This window comes from Suricata suricatta, chromosome 16, assembly GCF_006229205.1.
Source record: "Suricata suricatta isolate VVHF042 chromosome 16, meerkat_22Aug2017_6uvM2_HiC, whole genome shotgun sequence".
Classification (NCBI taxonomy): Eukaryota; Metazoa; Chordata; class Mammalia; order Carnivora; family Herpestidae; genus Suricata; species Suricata suricatta.
This window is the reverse complement of record NC_043715.1, coordinates 58,160,305-58,185,731: the sequence shown is the minus strand read 5'-3', so window position 1 is coordinate 58,185,731 and position 25,427 is coordinate 58,160,305. Positions and strand designations below refer to the sequence as shown.

Here is a 25,427-nt window from a genome sequence, read left to right as displayed (position 1 = left end):
CCCTGCAGTTTTCTGGCTCTTTCTCTTCCTACCTGATCTCCCTGTGTCTGCATCAGGGATCATTGGGATAGAGACAATGTCCTTCTGAACACCAACTGTCCCCCCAGTGCCCAGCTTGCCCAGGCCTCAGCCTAAAGTCCATATTCCAGATTTCACAGGAGGGAAGCTGACTGGCCCAGCCTGGTTGGGGCAGGTGTCCCACGGCCCAGTGAGCAAGGCTGTGAGTAATGAGCTCTTCTCAGAAAAGAACAGAGGACTGGGTGGTGAGGGAGAAGCTAAAGATGTATCTCTGGGAACTCGACTAACAAGATTTAGAGACCTGAGCTGGTGAACACAATTGACTTTCTGGGAGGGTGCTGTGCCCAGGGAGAGCCATCCCCTCCCTCAGTAACTTGCCTAATGCATTGCTTCCATTCAGCTGTTCTTGAGTTATAGCCTTTTCAATAAGCCAGTAAATATAAGTAAATTGTCTTCCTGAGTTCCATGATCCAGTCTCAAAAATTACTAACACTGAGAGGCAGGTCGTAGGAACCCTCAAATTCGTAGCTGGGTCGGACAAATGTGCGGGTACCTGGGGACTCAGAACTTTTGACTGGCATCCAAAGTGAGGACAGTTTGTGAGACTGAGTCTTGAAACCTGGGAAGTCCTGCAGACTCCAGGTACTGTCAGACTAGGATTGACTTGTGGGACACCCAGTTGGTGTCAGAATTGTCAGGAGACACCAAAGTAACTGCCTAAGGAATCGCCAAATCCAACAGCCTGTTGTGTTACTTGTGCCTTATGAACGGCTCTGGATTAACCAAAATTAGCTGCTTGTCTACGGATGGCAGTTTCCAAGGTAAACAGTATCCCTTTAAGAAGGTGGCCACTCTGATTAAAGACAGAAAAATCAGTACACTAGGCCGCGTTGCATGCTCTTTGCTTCTGTGCTTGGGTTGTTCCCAACTCATGGGTGGTGACCAACAGCATGACCGGCTGGCCTGGCCCGGCAGAAGGGCGATGGAAACAAATCCCACTAAAGTGATTCCCGTACGGAGCACACACCTGTGGAAATTTGCTCGGCCTGGTTGCTCCCTGCCCCTGAGTTCGTAAGTTTAATATCTAGCCATCAATGTGGCTGTACAGAGGCAGGCCCTCTTAATTAAGGTTAAATGAGGTAATAAGCGTGGGACACTGATAGAGGATTCCTGTCCTTCAGGGAAGGCATTACCAGAAAGCGTTCAAGTGCTTTCTACCCTCCCCACTGTATCTAGAGAACCACCATAGTACTCCTATCAGTTGTGGTGACATGTACTGCACTAATGTAATTTAAAAATGAACACTTAGGGGCGCCTGGATGGCTCAGTCAGTTGAGTGCCGACTTCGGCTCAGGTCATGATCTCAGAGTCCGTGAGTTCAAGCCCCACATCAGGCTCTGGGCCAACAGTTTGGAGCCTGAAGCCTGCTTTGGATTCTGTGTCTCTGTCTGTCTCTGCCCCTCCCACACTCATGCTCTGTCTCTCAAAAATAAACATTTTTTGAAAAATGAACACTTAGGGGCACCTGGGTGGCTCAGTTGGTTTAGTGTCTGACTTCGGCTCAGGTCATGATATCACAGTCTGTGAGTTCAAGCCCCATATTGGGCTCTTTGCTGACAGCTCAGAGCCTGGCTCTGCTTTGGATTCTGTGTCTCCCTCTGTCTCTGCCCCTCTCCCACTCATGCTGTCTCTCTCTGTCTCTCAAAAAATGAATAAATGTTAACAAATTTAATAAATAAATAAAGCATTAAAAGATAAAATTAAAAAAAAAAAGAACCCTTAAAGGTTTAAGAGAAAGAATAAAAACAGGCCCCTCATCTCTTTAAAATGTTTGCTTTGGGGTGCCTGGGTGGCTCAGTCGGTTAGGCGTCCAGCTTCAGCTCAGGTCATGATCTCATGGCTTGTGGGTTTGAGCCCCGCATCGGGTTCTGTGCTGACAGCTCAGAGCCTGGAGCCTGCTTCAGATTCTGTATCTTCCTCTCTCTCTGACCCTCTCCTGCTCGCACGGTCTCTCTCTGTCTCTCAAAAATAAATAAAAACCATTAAAAAATTTAAAATATTTGCTTCAATATCATCATCCCTATGATTTTTACTATGAACATCAGATTCAATGTTGCAACTCTTCCTCAACCACTAAAGTTTTCATCATTTGGGCTCTGCCTTTTTTTTTCATTTTTCTATAGACTGTAACACTCTAATAAACTAATACACTAAAGAATTTAGTAACTTAATTTTGTTTAATGCTCTCTTTCCCTCCACTAGAAGGTGGGATCCATGTTTGTGTCCTGAAGGACCAGCATAGCCACCAAGGTGTCCAACAGACGTAAGAACCTCAGTAGTTATCTGGGAGCCGCTGCCGGCCGAAGGCCCCGGGTGTGTCCGTGCGAAGCACTGCTGTCCTTTCTGTCTCCACTCACTTGCTGCTTTCCCTTCAATTTCAGCCCCTGCAGTGAGCTCAGGAAGGGAAGGGAGTTCTATTTTGAGATAAACTTTCAAAATGATTACTGATCCTGGATAAGGAGGTGCTCAGTTTTATTCTCTCACTTACTAGATCCTAAAGTTTTCTGTCCTCCTCAGTGTTCCTTGAGATTTCCTTATTTCTTTTTTTCTTTTTAATGTCTCAGAGGCAAAATTGTTCCTAAGATAGCTCGGCAGTTTTCAACAGAAACCCTGCTAATTAAATTAATTTCGGTAATTTGCACAATCTGCAAGTGGTTTTCAAAGATAATCTCAACTCCCTGTGTAGGTGCTGTCACTGAAATTATAGGTGAAAGGATAATCATTTCCCACCAAGGAGATGAGATCACGCACCCCAAGCATTTAGATCAGGTCCGAACGCCGCGCTCCGGGCTCGCTGCGGCACTCATTGTCCTAATTGCAATGTTACCTGGTAAGTGTCGATTTTTTTTTAGAATGTCAGATTCATAGAAGAATTCTACAAAGTACAGTAAAAACCACATAACTGTGTGTGTGTGTGCATGTATGTATGTTTTCTGGGATTGAACACGTAGTTTTGTATAGAGTGAGTGATGATTCTTTCTGAGAACATTTGATACATAGCATCCCTTTGCTCGCCTTCCTTAGGGTGGCCTGGCATCCTTCCTCTCTCCTCACAGTTACTGCTTTTGTGGAATCTCTTGTCCATCCCTGGCTGAAGAGGCTAAACCTCATGGTGCTCACTCTACAAACTGGCAGTGCAGACCCGTGACCAGCAAGGAGATGATGAGGCTGAGCTGCCGGCCCTGAGTCGTTAACTGGGGCCCGTGTGCCAGGCGCTGGCACTTTTAATTTTGTTCTACATTGTTGTGAGCCTGTTGTACTAAACGGTAGTGATACAGGTCTACACTTTCTGATACCAGTACAAGAGAGTTAACATTTATCTTCTTTTTATTAATTGAAGTTATTTTTTAATGTTTATTTTTATTTTTGAGAGACAGAGTATGAGCAGGGACAGGGGCAGAGAGAGAGGGAGACACAGACTCTGAAGCAGGCTCCGGGCTCTGAGCTGTCAGCACAGAGCCTGATGAGGGGCTCAAACTCATGAACCGTGAGATCATGACCTGAGCCAAAGTCTGATGCTTAACTGACTGAGTCACCCAGGCGCCCCACATTTACCTTCCATTTAGACAGCTAAGAGAAATGAGGGTTTCTGGAGGAGAGGTAGGTGGAAGAATGGGCTAAAAGGGTGATAGGCAGGGGTACCTGGGTGGCTTGTTCTGTCGGGCATTCAACTTCGGCTCAAGTCGTGATCTCTTCGTTCATGCATGGGTTCGAGCCCCTTGTCGGGCTCTGTGCTAACAGCTTGAAGCCTGGAGCTGCTTCAGATTCTGTGTCTCCCTCTCTCTCTGCCCTTCTCCCTGGCTCATGCTCATGCTCTGTCTCTCAAGAATAATATAAAACATTAAAAAAAAAGGTGATGGGCATTAAGGAGGGCACTTTTTGGGGTGAGCAGTGGGTGTCCTTTGTAAGGGGTGAATCACTGGGAAATACTCCTGAAGCCAAGACTATACTATATGTTAACTAACTAGAATTTAAATTTAAAAAAAAAAGAAAATAAGAAATGAAATTCTCATTTGCAGAACACTGTGCCCACTGGTTGTAGGATTGGGGGCGGGAGCGGGAGGAAGGACAATCAGAGACGTCAGTAGTCCTCACATAGTAATGTTACCTCTGCGTGTGACGTCAGCAGGTGTCCAAAGTGCCGCGGCCTCGTTCTGCCGTTAACCTATTGTTCTCAAGCTGTGTGTCTATCAAACTAAAACGGTAAGAACAAAACGATAAAATAAAATTCTGACTGGAGAACTTGTTTGATGAGGAAGTTCACGTGCCCTCTCTCAGAGCAGGAGTCACTAAATTTGGATCCTCCCTTTGTTGTCCAACACCCTGTGATTATGGGAATGGCATGATCTTTTACTGTCTGTATTTCTGAAGCCTCTAAGAGCTGGACTGACCAGTAGCTGCAGCAATTTCAGATTTATAGAGTTCTGATGGGGGCTTTGATGTAAACACATTTTGTTCATTCCCATACCGTGCCTCCTTACCTAAGTGTTTTAAATTTTTTTAAATGTTTATTCATTTTTTGAGAGACAGAGACAGCGTGAGCAGGGGAGGGGCAGAGAGAGAGGGAAACACAGAATCTGAAACAGGCTCCAGGCTTCAAGCTGTCAGCACAGAGCCTGACGTGGGGCTCAAACTCAAGAACTGTGAGATCATGACCTGAGCTAAAGTCGGACACTTAACTGACTGAGCCACCCAGGTGCCCTTATTATATATTTTTATTTCAATTAGTTATGCCCCAGATTTCTCTGTTCAGTATTAACTGGTATTTAAAAAATTATAATATTTGAAATTTAGAAACCATAAATATCACTGAAATTTTTAGGAAACCGATTTATATATAAATTTCTGGTGGATGTCCACTCTGACCCTCCCTCCTCTGCCCCTTTCCTCTTCCCAGCCCTGAAAGGTAACCCTGCCTCGCTTATTGAGGACCCTTCTAGACCAATCAACAATCAGTCACTAAGATCTCTCTTAATCATATCTACTGATCTATGGCTGAGTGAATTCACTTACCCATTCTCTTATGAAATATAGTAATCAACATCCAAGGAATATGATAGATCCTCACAGGGGAGATGTTTTCCTCCTGCTCACCCCCCCCCAGATTCTCTGATCACTAGTCTACTAGTTTGTTTACCAAGAGTGAGGTGTCTCCCAAATACTTACATACAAACTGTTCTATTTCAGTTACTGAAATATGATTGAAATGTAGTTTACAAAGCACTTAATTTACTTAATCCTACGCACAGTCATTTTTGGAAAATGAGAGTAGAAAATATATCAGATAAAATACTATGTATTTGGAATTGTAAGCAGTTCACCAAACATTTTAAATTAGCAGGTGTTTTATATCTGTCATAACATGATTACTTAGGTTTGACCAGAAGAGGTGATGCAGAGAGGCCTAGAAAAACAAAGTTTAGGGGCACCTGGGTGGCTCAGTCGGTTGAGCGTCTGGCTTCAGCTCAGGTCATGATCTCACGGTTCATGAGGAAAATAAATAAAAAACATTTAAAAATAAAAAAATTATTTATTTTTGAGAGACAGAAACAGCACAAGCAGGGGAGGGTCAGAGAGGGTGAGACAGAATCCAAAGCAGGCTCCAGGCTCTGAGCTAACGGTCAGTACAGAGCCCCATGCGGGGCTCAAACCCACAAACCGTGAGATCATGACCTGAGCCGAAGCTGGACGCTTAACCGACTGAGCCACCCAGGCGCCCCAAAACTGATCTTAAAATGAGACTTCAGCAAGAGCATGTGTATATTTGAAATTTTCAGTGTCATTTTAGTGTAATTTGGCCTTTTCTGATACTTATGAGAAAAAAAATTTTATAATGTATGCTTTCTTTTCTAGCAGTTGCCTGTTCTTTCACATTGCCAAAAGGAGCACTGTTATTATAATTACCTTTTTTTTTGTTCTATGTGTTAATTTTTAAGTTTTATTTTCTATTGGTTTTAGGAGTCTTTCAGTAAAAGATACTCCAAAAAATGAAAACGGTTTACGTTTGTTATTAAGAAGTGTGGTAGGGAGCTCCTGGGTGGCTCAGGCGGTTAAGTATCTGACTCTTGACTTTGGCTCAGGTCATGATTCATGATTCTCTCACAGTTCATGAACTTTTGTGTTTTTTTTAATTAATTTTTTAAGTGTTTTATTTATTTTTGAGAGAGAGAGACACACACATAGCATGAGCAGGAGAGAGTCAGAGACAGACGGAGACACAGAATCCGAAGCAGGCTCCAGGCTCTGAGCTGTCAGCACAGGACATGACGCGGGGCTTGAACCCATGAACAGGGAGATCATGACTTGAGCTGAAGCCACACGCTCAATGGACTGAGCCACCCGGGCGCCCCCAGTTCATGAGTTTGAGCCCTGTGTCTGCACTATCAGAGCCCACTTGGGATTCTCTCTCTCTCCCTCGCTCTCTCTGCCCCTCCCTTACTTGCTTGGTTTCTCTCAAAATAAATAAACTTAAAAAAAAAGTGTGATAAAAATGTCTTCAGTTCTTAAATTGGATACATGCTTGGGAATTTATTCAGGCAAAGTTATTCAAACTTACAATATTTTTTCTAAGAGATTTACATTCTTTATGTTTACATGTAGTATTTATTTTCTCTAAGATTTAAAGCTAGAAATATCTTTAAGACTTCACTAAATCTCCAAATATGTTAATACTGGGTATCAAACATCACTTCTCCCAGCCATCATTTAGTTTTATCATCCATAAGCTCCTATAAACTTATCCTATAAAACTAACTGCCAGCGTCGTTTCCAAGCTCCTTCTCCTCTGCCGTGTTTGGTTTTTGCCAGTAGAAACCTGTGGTTACAGTATACTTCCTAAACTAAGGCAAATTCCTGCATGACGTTGATTTTTTAAATTGTGTGTATTTTTGACAGTTGCAGAGGAATTGTCGAAATGTTAACATTGCATTGGAATCTTATGAGACAACATACTTATTAGTGTGAATTGAATTATTAAGATTGGAAAATTTTTCATCTAGGACAACATTCTGATGATATGCTAAATGAATCCTATGACTGATTGAAAATATAGTGTCCGGTTTTCACTCAATATTTTCCTCAGATACTTAGTTTTGGCTATGTTTTCAAAATTCCATTTGTCTTTCACGAACGCATTTTTGCTTATACATTTAAAGAGACTGTTGCCCATCTTACAGAAAAAAATGGCTGTCTTGATGTGCGACTCTTCTAAATTGTATTGTTGACCCTAATAACAGTTCCTGTGTTTCCAGAGCGGTTCTCAAGTGTGTAACCATTTCAGCTCTTGGTCATGGAAACTGAAACACATCTCACAGCTGGTATTCTGCTGTTGACATAACCGTGCCAGGAAGACTCAGGAGGCGCTCTCTGTCACAAACATGTCCTCGTGAGCACGGACGTGTTCTCCTGCGTCGTCACCCGATGTTGAAACGTTGCATCTGGAAAAAGAAATGTTCTTGTGAGGAAGTTTCCCCTAAACTTTTGTTGAGTTTTTTATTATTTTATTTTGTATCTCTGTATTTTTACCCATGATGGAAAATGTTTTAATTGGCATTAATAAGTATCATTTAAAACAGACAAGTTTGGGGGGTCTGCACAGAGATTTCTTACTGTGAAACATAGTCCGCACTGGAATTGCAGGAGAAATGGTTGATACTTCCCTTTTACCCATTTTCCAGTAATTAATTGCTTCCTCAACATCTTCCAGCAGTTTCGCACTTATTTTTATGTCATTTATTTGGATTTGGTTTACATAAATCAATCATTTGGAGTTATACTGTGCAAGGGCGCCTTTGTCAGGTGGAATCCTGTGACCTCTAAAAAGTGACCTCAGTATTCTTTCCTTGCTTCCCTTTTCTGCCAAGAAGTTTCAGTTGTATCTTGGAAAGGTCCTGCCCTAGACTGGGAGTAAGCTCCCCGCTGCCCTCAAGACACTGAACACTTACACAAGGAAACGGATGAGAGACCATTAGCTGGGTGCCAGAATTAGGCGTTGTTATAGGGTTGTCCATAACTTCTAATTTTTTTAATTTGTGGAAAAATGCATATATGTTTACAATCAAATACTATATGACTTAATATCTATTGTTGCTACCAAATATCTTTTAGTTTTGTTCAAGTTCTCAGGTTATTATTCCTTTTTTTCTGACATAAAAAGCTTTATTTTCCATTCATAGTCATATATTTGTTTCCAAAATATCACCCTGATACTTTTTAGTAAAATAGATACACAGAGTTTAAGATTTCCTTGCAGATAGTTTTATTTTAATAGAATTTCCTAGAGAAATAAAGTCAATCCCATATTTTCGAGTCACTTGAAATCTCTCTTTGGCACAGAGAGAAAGCCAATGGGATATTCAATCAGTTACTTCTTAACCTTTGAATTCTCTATTTTAATACTTTAGTTTGGCTTAAATTTTTTTCATAATTATGTGATATGTGTACATTTGTACAAATAAAACAGCATAACAAGATTTTTCTCTTAAGTTTAGCTTTAATATCTGTCCCTTCCTATATATGTTCTGTACCTACATTTTCATTCCTCCATTACATGAAAAAAAAAACACTTTAGCATTCCCTACACAGAGCTCCATGCCTAGCTTTTCATTTCAGAATACACACGGTTTGTAACCGTAGGTCACACTGTAGAGACCCCCTCACTCAGTTTGCAGGCTGGAAAACCCTACTGTGCAGGTGAGCCGTGCTGCGCGCACTTGGCTCCTGTACGTAGACCTCTACAGTGTTTTCAAGTGATGGTGATGGTCAAGTATTTCATTTTTTAAGCCTTTCTTTTTTTTTTTTAGGAGTTTTATGTTCACAACAAAATTGAGGACAGCACAGATCATTTCCTATGGATCTCCTGCTTCCTACATGTATAGCGTCTTCCGTTATTAGCACCACTCCCCAGGGGGGTACATTTTTTTTTTTTACCAAGAATGAAACTACCTTGATACATCATAATCACCAAAGTGCAGAGTTTACCTTAGAATGTATCCTTAGTTTTATAAATTCTGCGGCTGGACAACCCATTACTATAATATCGTACAGTAGTATCTATTACTACAATATCACACAGCATATTTTCACTGCCCTCCCCCCCAAATCCTCTATGCACGCCTATCTATCCCCTCCCTTTCCTCTCCAATCCTGGTTGGCCACTGATCTTTTTCTTGTCTCCATAGTTTTGCTTGTCCAGCGTGTCACATAGTTGGAATCCTACAGTGTGTGGTTTTGTTTTGTTTTGTTTTGTTTTGTTTTGTTTTGTTTTGTGTTTTGGAATGGCTTCGTCCACCTAGTAATATGAATTGGAGTTTTCTCTTTGTCTTTTGATGGCTTGAGAGTTCAATTCATTTTAATGCCGAATAACATTCCATTGTATGGATGTACCACAGTTTATCACAAATTTCTTTTTGTTTCTTGAACTTCCATTCACCTGGCTTCAACTAAAATCAATGTCTCGTAGATATTGATGTGATGGCTGCCACCAAGTGGGAAATGGGAATCATCTTCCTCACTCAGTTGGGAATCCTTGGAAACTCTTCTCTCCTATGTTTTTATAACTTCACTCTGCTCACTGGACACAAGGTGAGACCCATAGACTTGATTCTCAATCAACTGGTCTTAGCCAACTCCTTGGTGCTTTTATTGAGAGGGTTCCCTCAGATCATGACAGCCTTTAGATCAAAATATTTTCTGAATGAGGCTGGGTGTAAACTTCTTTTCTATTTCCATAGAGTGGCCAGAGGGGTTTCCCTCAGCACTACCACACTTCTTGGTGTCTTTCAGACCATTAAACTATGTTCCAATTTCCCTAGGTGGCTGGAGTTCAGAATTAGATCTCCAATGTTCATTGGTGTCTGCTGTCTCCTTTGCTGGATCCTGCATCTCTTGGTAAATATGTTCATTCCTATCAAAATGATTAGTTCAACGGATGGCAAAAACTTTAGTGGGAGACTAAATTATGAATACTGTTCCTCACTCAATCCAGACAGACTTCTCAAGTTCGTGGTTGTAACAGTATTCTTCACAACTGATTTTATGTGTCTGGGGCTCATGGCCTGGGCCAGCGGCTCCATGGTCCTCGTCCTGCTCAGGCACAAGCAGCGAGTCCAGCACCTTCGCAGCCACAGCCTGTCCCCCAGACCTTCCCATGAGGCCAGAGCCACATGCACCATCCTGATCCTTGTGAGCACTTTTTTCTTCTTTTACTCGCTGTCGTGTCTTTTGGTTATTTGGATGATTCTATCTGCTATTCCAGGCCGTTGGCTGGCGGACGCCTCTATGTTTTTGTCTTGCAGTTTCCCAACATTCAGCCCCTTTGTGCTCATTTTCAGTGATACTCGTATCTCTCGGTTTTGTTTCATTTCTTGGCAAGGAAAACACATTTTCTAGTCGGATTGTGACTGTATGACTCTGTTCTCTACACGAAATGGATAATTTCTTCCACTGTCTGTTAATGTTTAAGGGACTAATAGTTTTCAAATTCTTGATAGAAATTTATTATTCTGGTAGACTGGGGCAGTTAGATCCTGGAAATCACAATCCTATATGAGTCCTAACATGAACATTATTTTTGTGCTTATACAAAGAGTATACTGTTTTAGTTTCATCAGTGGAAAAGTTCACAACATTCTGAAATAGTGTAATAGAAGGAAAAATTTGAACTTGGGAATTAGAGAAAATCACTCAGTTTGGTTATTCTTGAGAAGGGTAGGAGAGTTATAAATTTTACGTAATATTAACTTTGCCATGTAACTAATTTTCAAGTATACAGTTCAGTAGCTTTGGGTAAATTTGTACTGCTGTGTATCTACTGCCACTATTTCCAAAGGTTGTTTTTTTTTAAAATAATTTCAAGCATCAATCATGTGTCCATTAGGCAGTAACTCCCCATTCGCCCCTCACTCTGCTTAGTGAGTTTGAGCCCCGCATTGAGATTGCTGCTTTCAGCACGAAGCCCAGTTCAAATCCTCTGTCCCCGTGTCCCTCTTCCCCTCCCCTGCTTGTGCTCTCTCAAAAATAAACTTTTTTTTAATTGGCATGCTTCTGTCTCTGCCCTTTACTGTTTCTAAAAATCAGCCCGCACTGAGAAGGGCAACCTCTCCCAGGCCAGCCAAAGGTTTTAGGTGCCAAAACATCATATTAAACATAGTTTTTAAAAATGAGTTAATACACACATCCCCTGGCCAGCATGCATTTCGTTAGCATTTCTTTGATATCAGGTCGCTGGAGTGGAATGGAGGATGAAGAGACATCCGAGGAAGGAGTTTCTGTGGAAGGAGGGTCACAGGTCAGGATTGCAGAGGCAGGTCCGTACCCCCAGAAGACGGACCTGCGTGAACGGTGTGTTTCACTCCTGAAAGGCGTTTTGCACCTGGCCGACCTCCCGAGGCAGAACCCACACTTGACCGGGACACGTGCAGTCTTACACCAGCTTCAGCCACATTCTAGGGCACAGACTCTCAAAAAGCGGGTACAGGCAGGGTCTTGTTTGGGCGAAGCGGCAGATGGCACGGTTCAGGGAAGCCCTTTGCCTCTGGGGAGGTGGAGAAGGACTTCCTGCCCGGGCTCGGCCTTCTCTGGCCGGAGGCCATTCCCATAGGCGAGAAGCCCAACGAGATCACAGGATGTGGAGGGGGCAGGGCGGTGGAAGAAGTCGCTGCATGCCAGGTGAATGTGAGAAACTCCCACCACGAACTCGCTCCTGATCACCGGCTGAGAACCTGCACTGGAAAAAGGCGGTATTAGTCTGGCAAATGTCACACAGGCCTTTGCAGCAGGTACTCGGTGGTTCGGCCCCAGGCAGTCCGCCCGGGAGAAAGACTTCACAGTCGTGGGGAAGGTGGGGCGTCCTTCAGCCAAGGCTCCCACCGCAGTGTACGCTGCAGAATCGCACTGTAGGAAGGCCTTATGAGTGAGATCCTTGTAGGAAGCTCTTTAGACAGAGAGCCAAACTCATCGTGCATGAGACAGGTTACAGCAGAGAAAGGCCTTTGTAAGCGTGGCAAATGTGGCAACGCCTTTATGTACAAGTACACATGTGATCGGCCCCAGAGGACTCCCAGTGGAGAAAGGCCTTACAACTGGGCCTACGTGAGAGATTCTTCAGACAAAACGTCAGCCTTGTTGCACACCAGAGAATTCACACTGGAGGGAGGAAGGAAGGCCTTACGAATGCAACAAATGTAGGAAATTCTTTAGAAAACACTCCAGCCTCGTTCTCCACCAAAAATGCCATACAATCGATGGACGGGCCCCGTGGAAGCAAACGTGGAGAGCCTTCACCTTCATGTCTCTTGTTAGTAGCAGGAAGTTTGCAGCTGAGAAAGGCCTTCGATCTGCAGGGATCATGTTATCTCTAGTTTACCGTAAGGACAGCAGCTCTTCCGAGAGCCATCTGCCTGATTGAACCTGATGCTTCCAAACATCCAGAGGGGTGAAATTCTACATGGGCTCCATGCGTTTATGAAACTTGCAAGAACTGTATTGCATATTCTAAATTACCCAGGCCCCTTTCCAGGCTACCCCCTGCCAATTCCTCTTGTAGAAGCCGTCTCACCTCCACCACCTTGCAAGTGTGCGTTGGTCTCCTCAGTGCGCCTAGGCAAAGCAGATTCTGCATTCTCTCCCATCCCTGGAGTAAACTTTAAGTAGTCTGAACCTTTAGTAGGAAGTCATTCCCTTTTCTGCCAGATGAAGGCATGGATTTGACCCAGTCTGGATTCTGGTGGAGGTTTGGAAGTAAGACTTACCTTCTTCCTAGAAGTTGTTGGCCACACATGATTCCTTTGGTTGATTCCTGCACCCTCCGAGTCACCAACTGCTAACTCTGCCCAGTGCTCTGGTTTGTGCAGTGATAAAGGCCTTCATGTTTACTCTGTAATCTTGGAAGTGTAGTCACTCTGAAGGGTGGGTGGAAAACAGGGGCGGGCTGTTTATGTGAAGGAATGGACAACTTTGGTGGGGCCCCAATTTTGCGCACTTCAGCTGGGACAGTAGAATGACAGTAGTTCTCCATCCAGTTTTAGCATAATTTTCATTGATGTCCAAGACCTCCCAGGAAGGACATGTCTGAGTACCCTCTAAATTCATCTCCTGTACCAACAGAGGTCCCAGGCCTCAGGAAACGAGGAATACTTAGGCTGGCGCCAGGGGCCTTTTCCTGGAGATTGTCTTGTTTAGGAAGATAACCGCAGGTCCTTCCTGACTCAGCGTCTTCTCTGAGGACAGTCTATCACTCATGCTGCCAATAGGATTGTGGGATACTTGCTAACCAGGCTGGATCAGTCAGGTTCCCGTGTATGGAATCTGGAATTAGGACTTCAGACTGAGGCCGAAATATCCTGGGAACTCATGCTCCCCTTCTCGTCATCCACAAAAGAGGTCTTGCATCTGCTCATGGCCAATTGCTGCAACACCGCGTGCATCACATTCTCTACTGTCTTCTCAGTGAACTCACTTCTTCACTTATTTCCTGGTTCTTCTGTATCATTATCAACTCTACTCCACAAAAATATGCTCCAATTGATTGGAAAATAAAACCAACAAAAGTGTTCTTGGTCTATAATGACCTTTAACCTGTACTGACTTGACTTCTAAAACCAAGCTATAGAAGAAATTGAGTAATTCTTCCTTTTTAAAATTTTTTTAATGTTTTTAAATTTACTTTTGAGAGAGAGAGAGAGAGACAGTGTGAGCAGGGGAGGGTCAGAGAGAGAGGGAGACACAGAATCCGAAGACAGTCTCCAGGCTCAGAGCTAGCTGTCAGCACAGAGCCTGACATGGAGTTCATGAACTCATGAACCGTGAGATCATGACCTGAGCTGAAGCTGGACACTCAACTGACTGAGCCACCCAGGCGCCCCAGAAATTAAGTAATTCTTGAAATGGATCTTTTTTCTTCCATTTTCTCTATACCTTTTTTAGCTAAGATGCACAATGATGCTCCCAACTCTTAAGGGTTCACTTAAATTTTTACACATGTGTAAACTCAAATATCCTCCACTCAGGTCAAGATTTAGAAAATTTCTAGCACATCGGTAGGTTCCAAGTGGTCCATCCTTATCAATAGCTATTCCTACAGTGGTAACCACTATTGATACTCTATCACCAAGGATTAACTTAGACTGTAATTGAATGGAAATAAATGGAAACCCACAGAATTTTATCTTTGGTGTCTTTCTTGTTTTGAACGTCATTATGTCTGTGGCAGTTATCTATTATGCATAGCAGAATTATTTTAAATAAGGTCAGAATGCATAGGGTGAGCCACTGATCCAACGTGCTGAAGTCCTTATAAGAAGAGGAAATTTGGACACAGTCCTTATAAGAAAGGAGAATGCCAGGTGAGGATGAACGCAGAGATTGAGGTGATGCTTCTCCACACCAAGGAGGGCCCAGGATTGTGAGCAAACCATCAGAAGCTTGGGAAAACAGATTCTATCTCACAGCCGTCAGAAGGAATCAACCCTGCTGATACCTTGATCTCAGACTTCCAGTCCCCAGAATTTTGAGGATATAAATTTCTGTGTTCCGATCCATTCAGTGTGTGGTACTTTGTTACAACAGCCCTAGCAAACAAATAAAACTTGTGTCAAAAATGGAAATGCAGGGGCGCCTGGGTGGCTCAGTCTGTTAAGTGTCCAGCTTCGGCTCACGTCATGATCTCACCGTCTGTGGGTTTGAGCCCTGCATCTGGCTCTGTGCTGACAGCTCAAGGTCTGGAACCTGCTTCGAATTCTGTGTCTCCCTCTCTCTCTGACCCTCCCCTGCTCATGCTGTCTCTCTCTGTCTCTCATATATAAAATAAAAAACATAAAGAAAAAATTTTTAAAATCAGATACCATTGTTTCCTTGTTCAAGTTTATTACCCTGGAAAAGTTTTCTTATTATATAAAAATTTTTTTAACATTTATTTATTTTTGAGAGACAGAGACTGAGTAGTGGAGGGCAGAGAGGGAAGGAGACACAGAATTCGAAGCAGGCTCCAGGCTCTGAGCTGTCAGCACAGAGCCCAACGCGGGGCTGGAACCCATGAACAGCGAGATCATGACCTGAGCCAAAGCCGGATGCCTCACCGACTGAGCCACTCAGGTGCCTCCAGGTGGCTTTTCTTTTAAATAGTTGTCAGATTCCTAAAAGGAATTAAATGTATCTAAGGATACAGAGTAAGGTATACAAACCCGTATTCCTCAGTGAGTTGAACACAATCACTACCTATATGGCCAGCAGAGATTTTTTCCGTGGGAACCAAAAACGGGGTCCCACCTTTGTCCTCTGGCTTTAGGGCAGTCTAATACCTCTTTTTTATCTTCCCTGTCCTATCCCTGTGCGGAATCTTTTTCTTTTGTTCTTGACACAGCATACTGAAACTCACAAAGCTGATTCTAACGTTTCAGGATAGAGGCATCTGAAAAGAAAAAAATAAACGATTAGGCGCACGTTTTGTGTCTGCACGACTCTGTGGTATGGACTTAGAGTCACTGGGAGCATCTGAAATAATACTTTTAGAATCCAGGAGGATGCTAAGCTTCAAGAAGTCTTTAATAACTTCTCTAAACACGTAGGTGATCGATCACAGACAACACTCCTCAGAAATCTAAGTGCAGCCCCTTAAAGCAGAGAGGCCCCTCTCCGACCTTGGAGGCTGGAGACACCACCTCTCCGCACCCCTCCTTCCCAGCCTTCGCCAGAGCTTTTCGAGGCTGAGAACTACACTACCCAGAGGACGCTGCGCCAGGCGTCGTTGGCGTTTAGCCAATAGTGGCTCCCGAGAAGGGCAATTCCGTGCGTGCGCATTCTTTCGGGGCGTGACTTCCGGCGTCCTCCTCTTGGCGGTAGTTTTGGCTGCTCTTAGGTCTGTTTGCCGATCACCGACTCCTGAGCGCGGGTGGAGACCAGGTGACCGGACCAAGAAGACGCGAGGAGAGGCGCTGTCCCCGTCTTACAGACTAGCGTCCGCGACTCGCCGACGCCCCCGCGGGCTGCCCCCTCGCCGGGGCCCGGACAGGGACCGCCGACCCGGGGGTCCGCTCCGCCCACAGAGTCAGATGGCAGCTGCAGCGCGTGGGGACCCGGCTCAGGTAAACGCGCGGCCCCCTGGCCCTCCCCGCCTTCTCCCCACCCAGACCCTCATGCTCCGAGCGCGGGGCCCCAGCTCGTGTCCCTGCCGCCCAGGTCCCCGTGTCTGGGCCGGGGAGGCGCTCGTGGGCGGGGCCCGCCTGTCTGAGCGTCCGAGTGACTGGGTGCGGGCGCGGGCTGCAGGGGAGGGGCTCGCAGGTACAGGGGATGGAAGGGGGGCCCAAGGCAGGAGGCTTCGCGGGGTGGGGGTGGGGGGTCCGTCTGAGGTCCCCTGGCTCCAGGACTCGGCAGGGTGCAGGGGAGCCCGGAGCCCACCGTGCCCTGCCATGGTCCCCTGCCTCTCCGAACTTCCCTCTTGGTGCAGATTGTTACCAATACAGAAGCACTTGTGGACCCTGCAGAGGTGAGTGAGTGGATGGTGTTCCAGAACCTCACTGGTCCTGATCTCTCTCTTTATCTCTGTGATTGTGGTGTCCTGACACTCCTCATTTGTCATTCTTCCAGGCCTTGGGTCTGGGGACCAGGAGCAGGTGCTAAGCCCAGGGTCCGCAGGCCAGGCTGAGGGTTCTTCTGTGGAGTGGCTCCTGTCGCTGGCAGCCCACAGAATGAGGTGTGGAGGACGGTTGCCCCAGTATAGTACCAGTGTGTGCAGGCCTTTGGAGGGGAAGTGTCCTTTCTCATGAGAACAGAGAGCAAGGGGGGCAAGAGTCAGACCTGGGATGGCCCCCTAAGAAGTTGGGTGGCTGTTCTGGCGATGCTGGGAGCAGTGGGAGGTTCGGAGCAGAGGAAGGATCTGTTCGGCTCTTACCAAGCTCCCGTGGCTGCAGCGCTGAGACCAGACTGGGCGTGTGAGCCAAGTGGCGGGAAGACTGGGGCGGGGGTACTGCAGTCGTCCAGTGTGCATGATGTGGACCAGCGTGCTGGCCTTGGAGGTGGTAGGAATGGCTGGATTCCGAGTCAGGTGTTTTTTCAGTAGGTCTGCGATTTTCTGATTTTGAAGGTGAGAGAGAAAAAAGTAGAAGGGTTTCTTAAAATGTTCCCACCCTTCTGACCTAATCAAAAGGCCCTACCTCCAGATACCATCACACTAGGGGTTCGGGCTCCAAATATACGACTCTTGGGAGAACGCATGCATTCAGTCCATGACACCTTTGGGGGGGGTAATCCCAGCCATGATGATGTTAATAGTAGCCTTGGAAGGGGAGAGTGGGGCCAGGGGGCTGGGTCTCCTGCTTGGTCACCTAGCTGTGGGATGACAGATCAGTCTGTGTGGGGGTCAGTGAAAGAGAGGTGGTGGGAGAGAGGATGACCTGATGGTGACCAATGCTTTGGAGGGATGGGTGCACAGGAGATGGATGCAGGAGCGTGTGGGTAATGGAGGCGATGACAGTGTGGTGTGCTGCTCTAGTTCTGGAACGTGTTCGAATTTGCCAGACTGTGTGTGCCACGGAGGAAGGATGGAGCGTGTGTGTGGTGCAGGGCAGGGAGAGCAGGAGAGGGAGTGGGGAGTGAAGGCCCGGGAGCCCTGGCTGTGAGGACACGAGGGTGCAGTGGGAGCCTGCACCCCCATTTACGGCCCGGAGATCCAATCTGGAGGATCCCAGAAGTGCTTACCGGGAAGGAGCATTTCCCTGCAGGCCAGGCCCAGAGTTTAGGCATCGCCTAACTGCCGCCTGGCTGTTGTTGGCTGGGGGTGGACACAGTGATCAGAGGGACCAGGAGGAGAGAGTGTGCAGCAGCGCCCCAGGGCCTGGTGTCCCCTCTGAGATGGGGATGTGGGGAGGTGGGTGAGCAGGGGAAGGATGAGTGGGTGGGTGAACTTGCGAGTCCTAGGGGAGAAGCTGATGATGGAATGCACTGTCCCCACTGTGGCAGGGCCTTGTGACCTTCGAGGACGTGGCCGTGTACTTCTCCCAGGAGGAGTGGGGTCTCCTTGATGAGGCTCAGAGGCTCCTGTACCGCGATGTGATGCTGGAGACCTTTGTGCTCACAACATCCCTGGGTGAGGCCTTCATCTTCCTCTCAGGGTCCTGAGCTGCTCCTTCTCCCTTTCCCAGAGCTGCGCTCTGCTGACTTCCTGCTTCCTTGCATAGGTGCTGTGGGTGCCTGTGCTAAGCTGGGCGCACTGCCCCGAGCAACGCCCTCAGCAAGCCGCCCTCACACCGGCTGCCCTGCTGTGTGCAGGGCAGGGCCTGGGAATCTGGGAGTCCCGCGGTCACTCCCTCGGATGACTGTGTCCAGATTCGTGGCATCTTGTGCCCCAGGTTTTGCCCCCCTCTTTTTTAAAAAACTGGGATATAATTGACCTGCAACATACTAGTTTCAGGTTACCGCGTAATGATTTGATACTTGTACATGCTGCAGAATGCTTGCCACGTTACATGTAGCGAACATTCATTACCGTACAGACTTCCAGATATTTCTCCCTGCGATGAGAACGTTTGATGAGTTCCCGGTGGCTGCTGGTATCAGGGATTGTAAGCACCTTCATGGCCCCTACTTACGTGGTCCTTAGACCTTTCTTGAAAGCCCGTCCTTCGAGATTTTATTGCAGTGTTCCTTTCTGTGGTCCAGCATTTTCTGAGTTGTCTGAGCCGATGCCAACCCCTCACCTGTCCAGTCTCTCTCTAAAGACTTGCTTCACTCGGGCCCCATGTAGTTCCACAACTGGGAGTCTGAGGAGGGTGCTGGCTGCTTCGCAGGGTGAATGTGGCAGGGTGGTCCTGGAGGAGGCCTTGCCCTGGGGAGTGCCAGCTGCTGGAGGGGGCCTGACACCCGGGCTATGTTCACAGCATCCCAGGAAGCTGCCCTGTGTTCACCAGGGTTTTGGTGCAAGTGCCACTGGACACATCATTTCTACACCCTTTTGCTACATCCTTAATGCTTTTCTGATTCTGAGCCACGTTTCATCAAGTGACTTCCAGCTTTCTGACCTCCATCACTCGTTCTCTCCACCGCGTGGGCTGCAGTCCTCTCGCACATCATGTGTTGTGAGGTGTGCACACAGCCATAGATTGTCCTTGAACACCAGATACTCGGTTCCACTGGTATTTCCCTGGGCCTGGGTGGGACCATCGTTCTGAGTAGGTGGGCTTGTCCCCTGACAACACATTCCTGCAGGAGGCTGTCGGCATAGGAGTGAATTAGTGATCCCCCCCCATGTGGCACCCCGTACTTGTGCCCTTTGTCCCAAAAGGTCTCCCTCATTCTGTCACCTTTGGAAGCTCAGTTCTGCAAAGCAACTCTCCCTTCCAATCTGTGCCTCATTCTGAAATTTACCCGTGGATTCCTTCTTTGGTTCGAATGTATATTTATGACACACATTTTTGATGGGACTTCACTCTCTCTGCAGAGTTAACGTATACTTCATCAGCACTTCTCTGCTTCCAGATTGTTGGTGTGGAGCAGAGGATGAGGAAGTACCTTCTGGGCAGAGTGCTTCTGTAGAAAGAGTATCACAGGTCAGGACTTCTAAGGCAGGTTCCTTCATCCAGAAGACTCATCTCTGTGAGAATTGAGTCCCAGTCTTGAAAGACAACTTACAACCTTCTGAGCTCCGAGTGGCATGTTCTGAGCAGAAATCATACTTGGGTGGGGGCTCTAGAGGCTTCAGGAGGTACAAACCTTCACCAGTATCAGAAGCATGACAGTGGAGAGAAAATCTTCAAAATGGATATGGACAGTGCCTTGTTCGTGACGAGCTGCAGGTCCCTTGTGTCGGTGAAGCCCTTCACCTGTGGGGAGGGTGGAAAGGACTTTCTGGCGACCGTGGGCCTTCTCCAGCACCTGGATCCGCCCCACAGTGAAAAGCCACAGAGCGGCACTGCGTGTGGGGAGCCATTTACTGGCAGAGTAAGTCACAAATGGATCGCATGCAGGAGAGCTTTCAGCAACACTTACACGCTTGACCGCCAGAGATTCCACAATGGACAAGGTCTTGATGAATGTAGCAAGGTGGAAAAGACGGCAGCTGCAAATACAGACCTTTTCAGCACCGGAAAATTCACACCGAAGAAAGACCTTACAAGTGTAGTGAATGTGGGCGGCTCTTTAGCCGCAAAACCCATCTCATTCGACACTGGAGAGTTCCCACTGGAGCGAAGCCTTATGAGTGCACAGTGTGGCAGATCTTTCAGCCAGAAATCTGACCTCATTCCACACCAAAGAGTTCATACTGGAGAGAGGCCTTACGCGTGCAGTGAATGTGGGAAGTCCTTTATCCAAAAATCTATCCTTATTAAACACCTGAGAGTTCACACTAATAAAGGCCTTATACATGCATAGAATGTGGGAAATCGTTTACCCAAAGTTCTGGCCTTCTTCGCCACAAGAGAGCACACACTAGAGCAAGACCTTACGAATGCACTGAATGTGGGAAATCGTTTAGTTGTAAGACCCACCTTATGAGACACTGGAGAGTTCACACTGGAGTAAGGCCTTATGAGTGCATTGAATGTGGGAAATCTTTTAGTGAGAAATTTGTCCTCACTCAACACCAAAGAGTTCACAGAGGAGAAAGGCCTTATGAGTGCTGTGAATGTGGGAAGTCCTTTAGCCGTAAAACCCACCTTGTTTGACACCAGACAGTTCACTCCGGAGCAAAGCCTTAGGAATGTGATGAATGTGGGAACTCCTTTAGCCAGAGCTCTGGCCTCCTTCGACATAGGAGAGCTCACCTACAGTGAATGTGAAAAATCCTCTAGCTACAAACTGACCTCCGTCACCGCCAAGGAGTTCACACAAGGTGAAACATGCCGAGAAATGTGCCCTTTCCTTACTTAGTTCGATTGTGTTGGAGGAAAGCCTCTTGAGCCATCTGCCTGAACTGGGTTTTATAGATCTGAAAACATCAACAGACTTGCGATTTCCCCATAAGTTTCAGTAGCTGGACGCATGTGCCACCTGTCGAAGCTCCTTGTCAGGTTGATGTCACTGCCGGTTTTGGTGGCAGCAGCCATTTCGGCTTTACCACCTGACAAGTCCCAACAGTGTGCATCAGTCACCACCATGGTTTGCTCAGCAAAGCTGACCTCTGCTATCCCACGTGCTAGAGGAAATCAAGTTTCCTGAGCCCTTGTGGGATCTTCATATCCTTCCCTCTTGACAAGTTCCTGCATGGACTTGACCCTCTGTTGGCCTCTAGGCCACTATCTAGGTTCTGCTGATGGCTTGCAGAGAAGAACTGGCTTCTTCAGAGACGTAACTGGTCTCAGGTAATGTTCCTAATTAGGTTTTCCAGCTTCCAAGTCACTGAACCGGAAACGGTTGCACACCTTTGGCTGGTCTGTGCAATAATAAAGGCCTTTCTGTTTAAGCACCTTTAATCTTGGAAATTCTTTTCACGGTGCAGGGTAGCTTGAAGGACTGCCAACCTGAAGGGGAAGCTTGTGCGGGGATGCAAACTGTGGGTGCCTCGGAGGGGACGGTGCGATGGGTGAGCATAGTGCGCTCTGGTTCTACCATAGTTTGCACTGCTGCCGGGACCTCGTAGGAAAGACTGCTCTGTGGTCCTGAAGTTTTGCCTGGATGCCCGAGGTCACCCTGAGAAAGGGGCAGTTGTGACAACCTCCAGTGCTTTTGGAGACAACATGAATTTTTCCTTGTTCACGGGGGATATCCCAGTGCCGAGGGGAATGAGCCCCAGGCCCCGCAAGGGAGCTGTGCACCCTGACACCCAGAATTCAGTCGGCCCCTGTGGCTGGCTGTCAGACTGCAGGGGCAGGGAATCCATAATTGGCACAGAAGCGCTATGCAGAGGGCGTGGACGAGGCTGCAGCAGGGGACACGGAGTGTGTGTCTCCCGCAGACGTTTCGGTGACTGCGGGCTGGGGTGTACAGAAACCTCAGGACCTCCAGGCAGGTGTGTCTTGTGTCGTTGAAGTCACTGGCAGACTAAGGGTTTTGTGGGTTCCTAGAGCCAACCTGAGCTGTTAACCTCAAGGCCATTGCTATACAGGCAACAAAAGAAGGCCGGGGAGAAGGGAGATCCTGTACTCCGGGATCTTTTGTGACCGGGCTAGCAGTGCCTTCACTGGTGGAAATGGCCTTCCCTGGTGGCCAGTATCTCCTGCCACTGAGGCGAGGTCGCCCTTCAAGCGTGAGTGAGACAGCGGAGTCCATGCAGAGTTCCCAAACCTGACTTTCTGAAGGGTGGGAGATTTAGATTTTTATTGTGAACCACTTTTTACAGCTGTATTAAGGCATAACAAACATAGACTAAACTGAGCATATTTAAAGCATGCAGCCTGGTAAGTTGTGACCCGTGTGCATTCGGAAACCATCACTGTTAGTGACCATGAGTGCGTCTGTCTCCTGCAGGTTCCGTTACTCCCTCTTCTAGTCTCTCGTTGGCCTTCAGACAGCCTTCGATTTGCAGTCCTTTACCATCGGTTGCATTTTCTAGAATTTTATGATTAATCATAAAGTGTTTGCTCTTCTTTTCTGTTTTAGTGATGTTGCTTTGAGATCTCTAAGTGGTGCCTGTATGAATCATTCTAATTTCTTAGTGGCTTTCTCTTTGATGCCTCGTCAGGTGCATTTATTCATTCATCTGTTATGGATATTTGGTTATTTTCAGTGTTGAGTTATTGCAAATAAAACTGGTGTAAACATTTGTTTATGATCCTTCATATGGACGTATGTTTCATTTCTCCTACTTTAATGACTCCTAGTGCACTGCCGGAGTCACAGGTAGGTAAATATTGAACTCCTTTTTAAAAATTGCCAAGCTGTGATCTAAAATGGTTGTGTCTTTGTGCATCTTACCTGCTGAGTGTGGGGCTTCAATTCCTTCACACCATTGTCAGTGCCTGGTAAGACGACTTTTTAATTTCACCTTTTTAAAATAAGTATTAGTATGTCGCTTGTGTTCATTGTATTTCCCTAAGGATTTATGCTGTTGAGGATTATTTCATGTGTTTGCTGTGTATCTTTTCTGGTAAAATACCTCTTGTTGCCTTGGACTGATTTCTCTTTCATGAAATTTGGGTATTTTCCTTTTAGTAACAAATAAGATGCTGAAACAACTCAGTTATGGTGGAATGTTCCTTGTTCCTCCATAATATGGACGACTTCTTTGCTGCATGGAATAGTTGTTTTTGAATGCTGGAAGTATATTCTGTCGTTTTTTCTTTATGGGTATTCGATTTGGGAGGTATGCACAAGGTAGTAGCCACCTATGCCATTTATTAACATACTTTCCAACACTCTTTTTTAATATTTATTTTATTTTTATATTTTTAATATGTTCTTGAGAGAGTGCATGCACACGTACAGGGGAGGGTGCAGAGAGGGCGGATGGGGATTCGAAGCAGGCTCTCTGCTGACAGCAGGCTGACAGCAGACAGCCCGCTATAAGGCTCGAACCTCTGGACTGCAAGATCATGGCCTGTGCTGAAGCTGGACGCCTAACCAACTGAGCCACCCGGGCACCCTTCCATCACGTTTCTAGGTGTAGACGTTCCATATATTGTATTCAGCAATACATTAAATTAAGCCCTAGTTTGTAGAATTTGGTGACTTCCTTGGTATAAATTCTCCCATGATGACCAGTTTCAGACTGCCATTGTGATGTCCCTGAACACGGAGTTGGGAAGAGTTGGCAGCAGCACCCCATTCATTTTCACCTTACTGCTGACCTCCCACAGTAACCTCCAGCACAGATAGTAAAATGATCAGGGGTGACACTGTTTGAGTATTTATAACTTCAAGTTTGATTGATGTTTAATTGCTACAGGCACTTAAGCTGTGTATGTTAGTGTTTTGATTCATAAAAAACAAAAGCTTCCTTGTGCCCTTTTTAAATTCATTCTTCCCTTCTCTCTCTAAAAAAAGAAAAAAAAAGATAAACCAGGGGCATTTGGGAGGCCCAGTTGGTTGAGTGTCCAACTCTTGATTTCAGCTCAGGTCATGATCCCCAGAGTCATGGGATCGAGCCCTTCATTGGGTTCTGTGCTGAGCATGGGGCCTGCTTAAGAGTCTCGCTTTCCCTCACTCGCAGGTGTGCGTGTGCTCTCTCTCTAAAATAAGAAAAAGAAGTTTGTTCTTCCCAGCATGTGGATTACTAATACAAAGACATCTTCCACCCTTTTTTAATGGCTACTTTCAGACATACACAGAATGGAAAAGACTCCGGGACCCTTAGTCTCCATCATCATTTAGGGTCATTCTTGTTTCCTCTCCCTTCATGTATATTAGTGAGTTATTTTACCCACTAAACCCAGACATCACGGTTTTTAATGTATAACTTCTTGAGAATGCTTTCCTAAAACACAAGAGCTGTTTTTTATAATGCAAATAACTTTCTCATAGAATGAAAATACCTTAAATTATAAACATGAAAAATTCAGTGATGAGTTTTATCAGTTTTCCCAAAAATGTGTTTGTTTTTTAAGGCAGATTAGTCACAATCAGGATGCAGAGTGAGTTTATTTTGAGAGAGAAGAGAGAACACATGCGTGAGCAGGGGAGGGGCAGAGAGAGAGGGACAGAGAATCCCAAGGAGACTCCACACTCACAATCTGTGAGATCAGGACCTGAGCTGAAATCAAGTCTCAGATGTCCAACCCACTGAGCCACCTGGATGCCCCTTATCTCTTTTTTATTGTTTGTTGAGGTGCCGAGCCATGCGTCCATACAGTTTGCAGTGGTCTAGATTTGACTCCCTGTATCTCATAGTGTGCTGACCCTTCCCCCAAACTTCCCACCCACTGGATACTGAAGAGTGACTGAGGTCTGGTCCCGGCAGGTGGCTGCGTGGCAGTCCCCTAACCCGGAAACAGTCACACATCGGACGGGATGATATATTGCGATGACATCGTAGCGCAGCCTGGGGACACATGCGCTCAGTTCCGGGGAACCCTGGGTGTCGGGGTGTGCTTTATGTATTTGGGTGCTCCCGAGTTAGGCGCATAGGTATTTATAATTGTTAGCTCTTCCTGATGGAGAGATTCTGTAATTATTATATAATGTCTTTCTTCATCTCTTGTTACTGCCTTTACTTTAAAGTCCAGTTTGTCTGATATTAGTATGGCTACTCCAGCTTTCTTTTGGCTTCCAGTTCCTGATAGATATTTCTCCATCCCGTTACTTTCAACCTGAAGGTGTCTTCCGGTCGAGAATGCGTCTCCTGTAGACAGCAAATAGATGGGTTTTGTTTTTTTATCCATTCTGCTACCCTGTGTCGTTTGGTTGGAGCATTCAGTCCATTTACATTCCATGTTATTTTCGAAAAATGTGGGTTTAGAGTCATTGTGTTCTCCCTAGAATTCATG

The 25,427-nt window shown here is 46.1% G+C and overlaps 2 protein-coding genes and 1 pseudogene across 2 annotated transcripts; all 3 read left to right on the top strand.

The window, feature by feature from the left end:
- Positions 1-9,549: 9,549 nt before the first annotated feature.
- LOC115279927 (vomeronasal type-1 receptor 1-like) lies at positions 9,550-11,823 on the top strand. Its single transcript, XM_029924425.1, has 2 exons — positions 9,550-10,417; positions 11,678-11,823. Exons 1-2 carry the CDS (start codon positions 9,550-9,552, stop codon positions 11,821-11,823), a joined length of 1,014 nt encoding a protein of 337 aa, XP_029780285.1.
- A 2,590-nt stretch (positions 11,824-14,413) lies between these two features.
- On the top strand, positions 14,414-20,134 carry LOC115279926 (zinc finger protein 211-like). Its single transcript, XM_029924424.1, has 5 exons — positions 14,414-14,420; positions 15,993-16,157; positions 16,437-16,558; positions 18,031-18,157; positions 19,546-20,134. Exons 1-5 carry the CDS (start codon positions 14,414-14,416, stop codon positions 19,671-19,673), a joined length of 549 nt encoding a protein of 182 aa, XP_029780284.1. The 3' UTR covers positions 19,674-20,134.
- Positions 19,825-21,479, top strand: LOC115279925 (annotated as a pseudogene).
- The last annotated feature ends 3,948 nt before the right edge of the window (positions 21,480-25,427 follow it).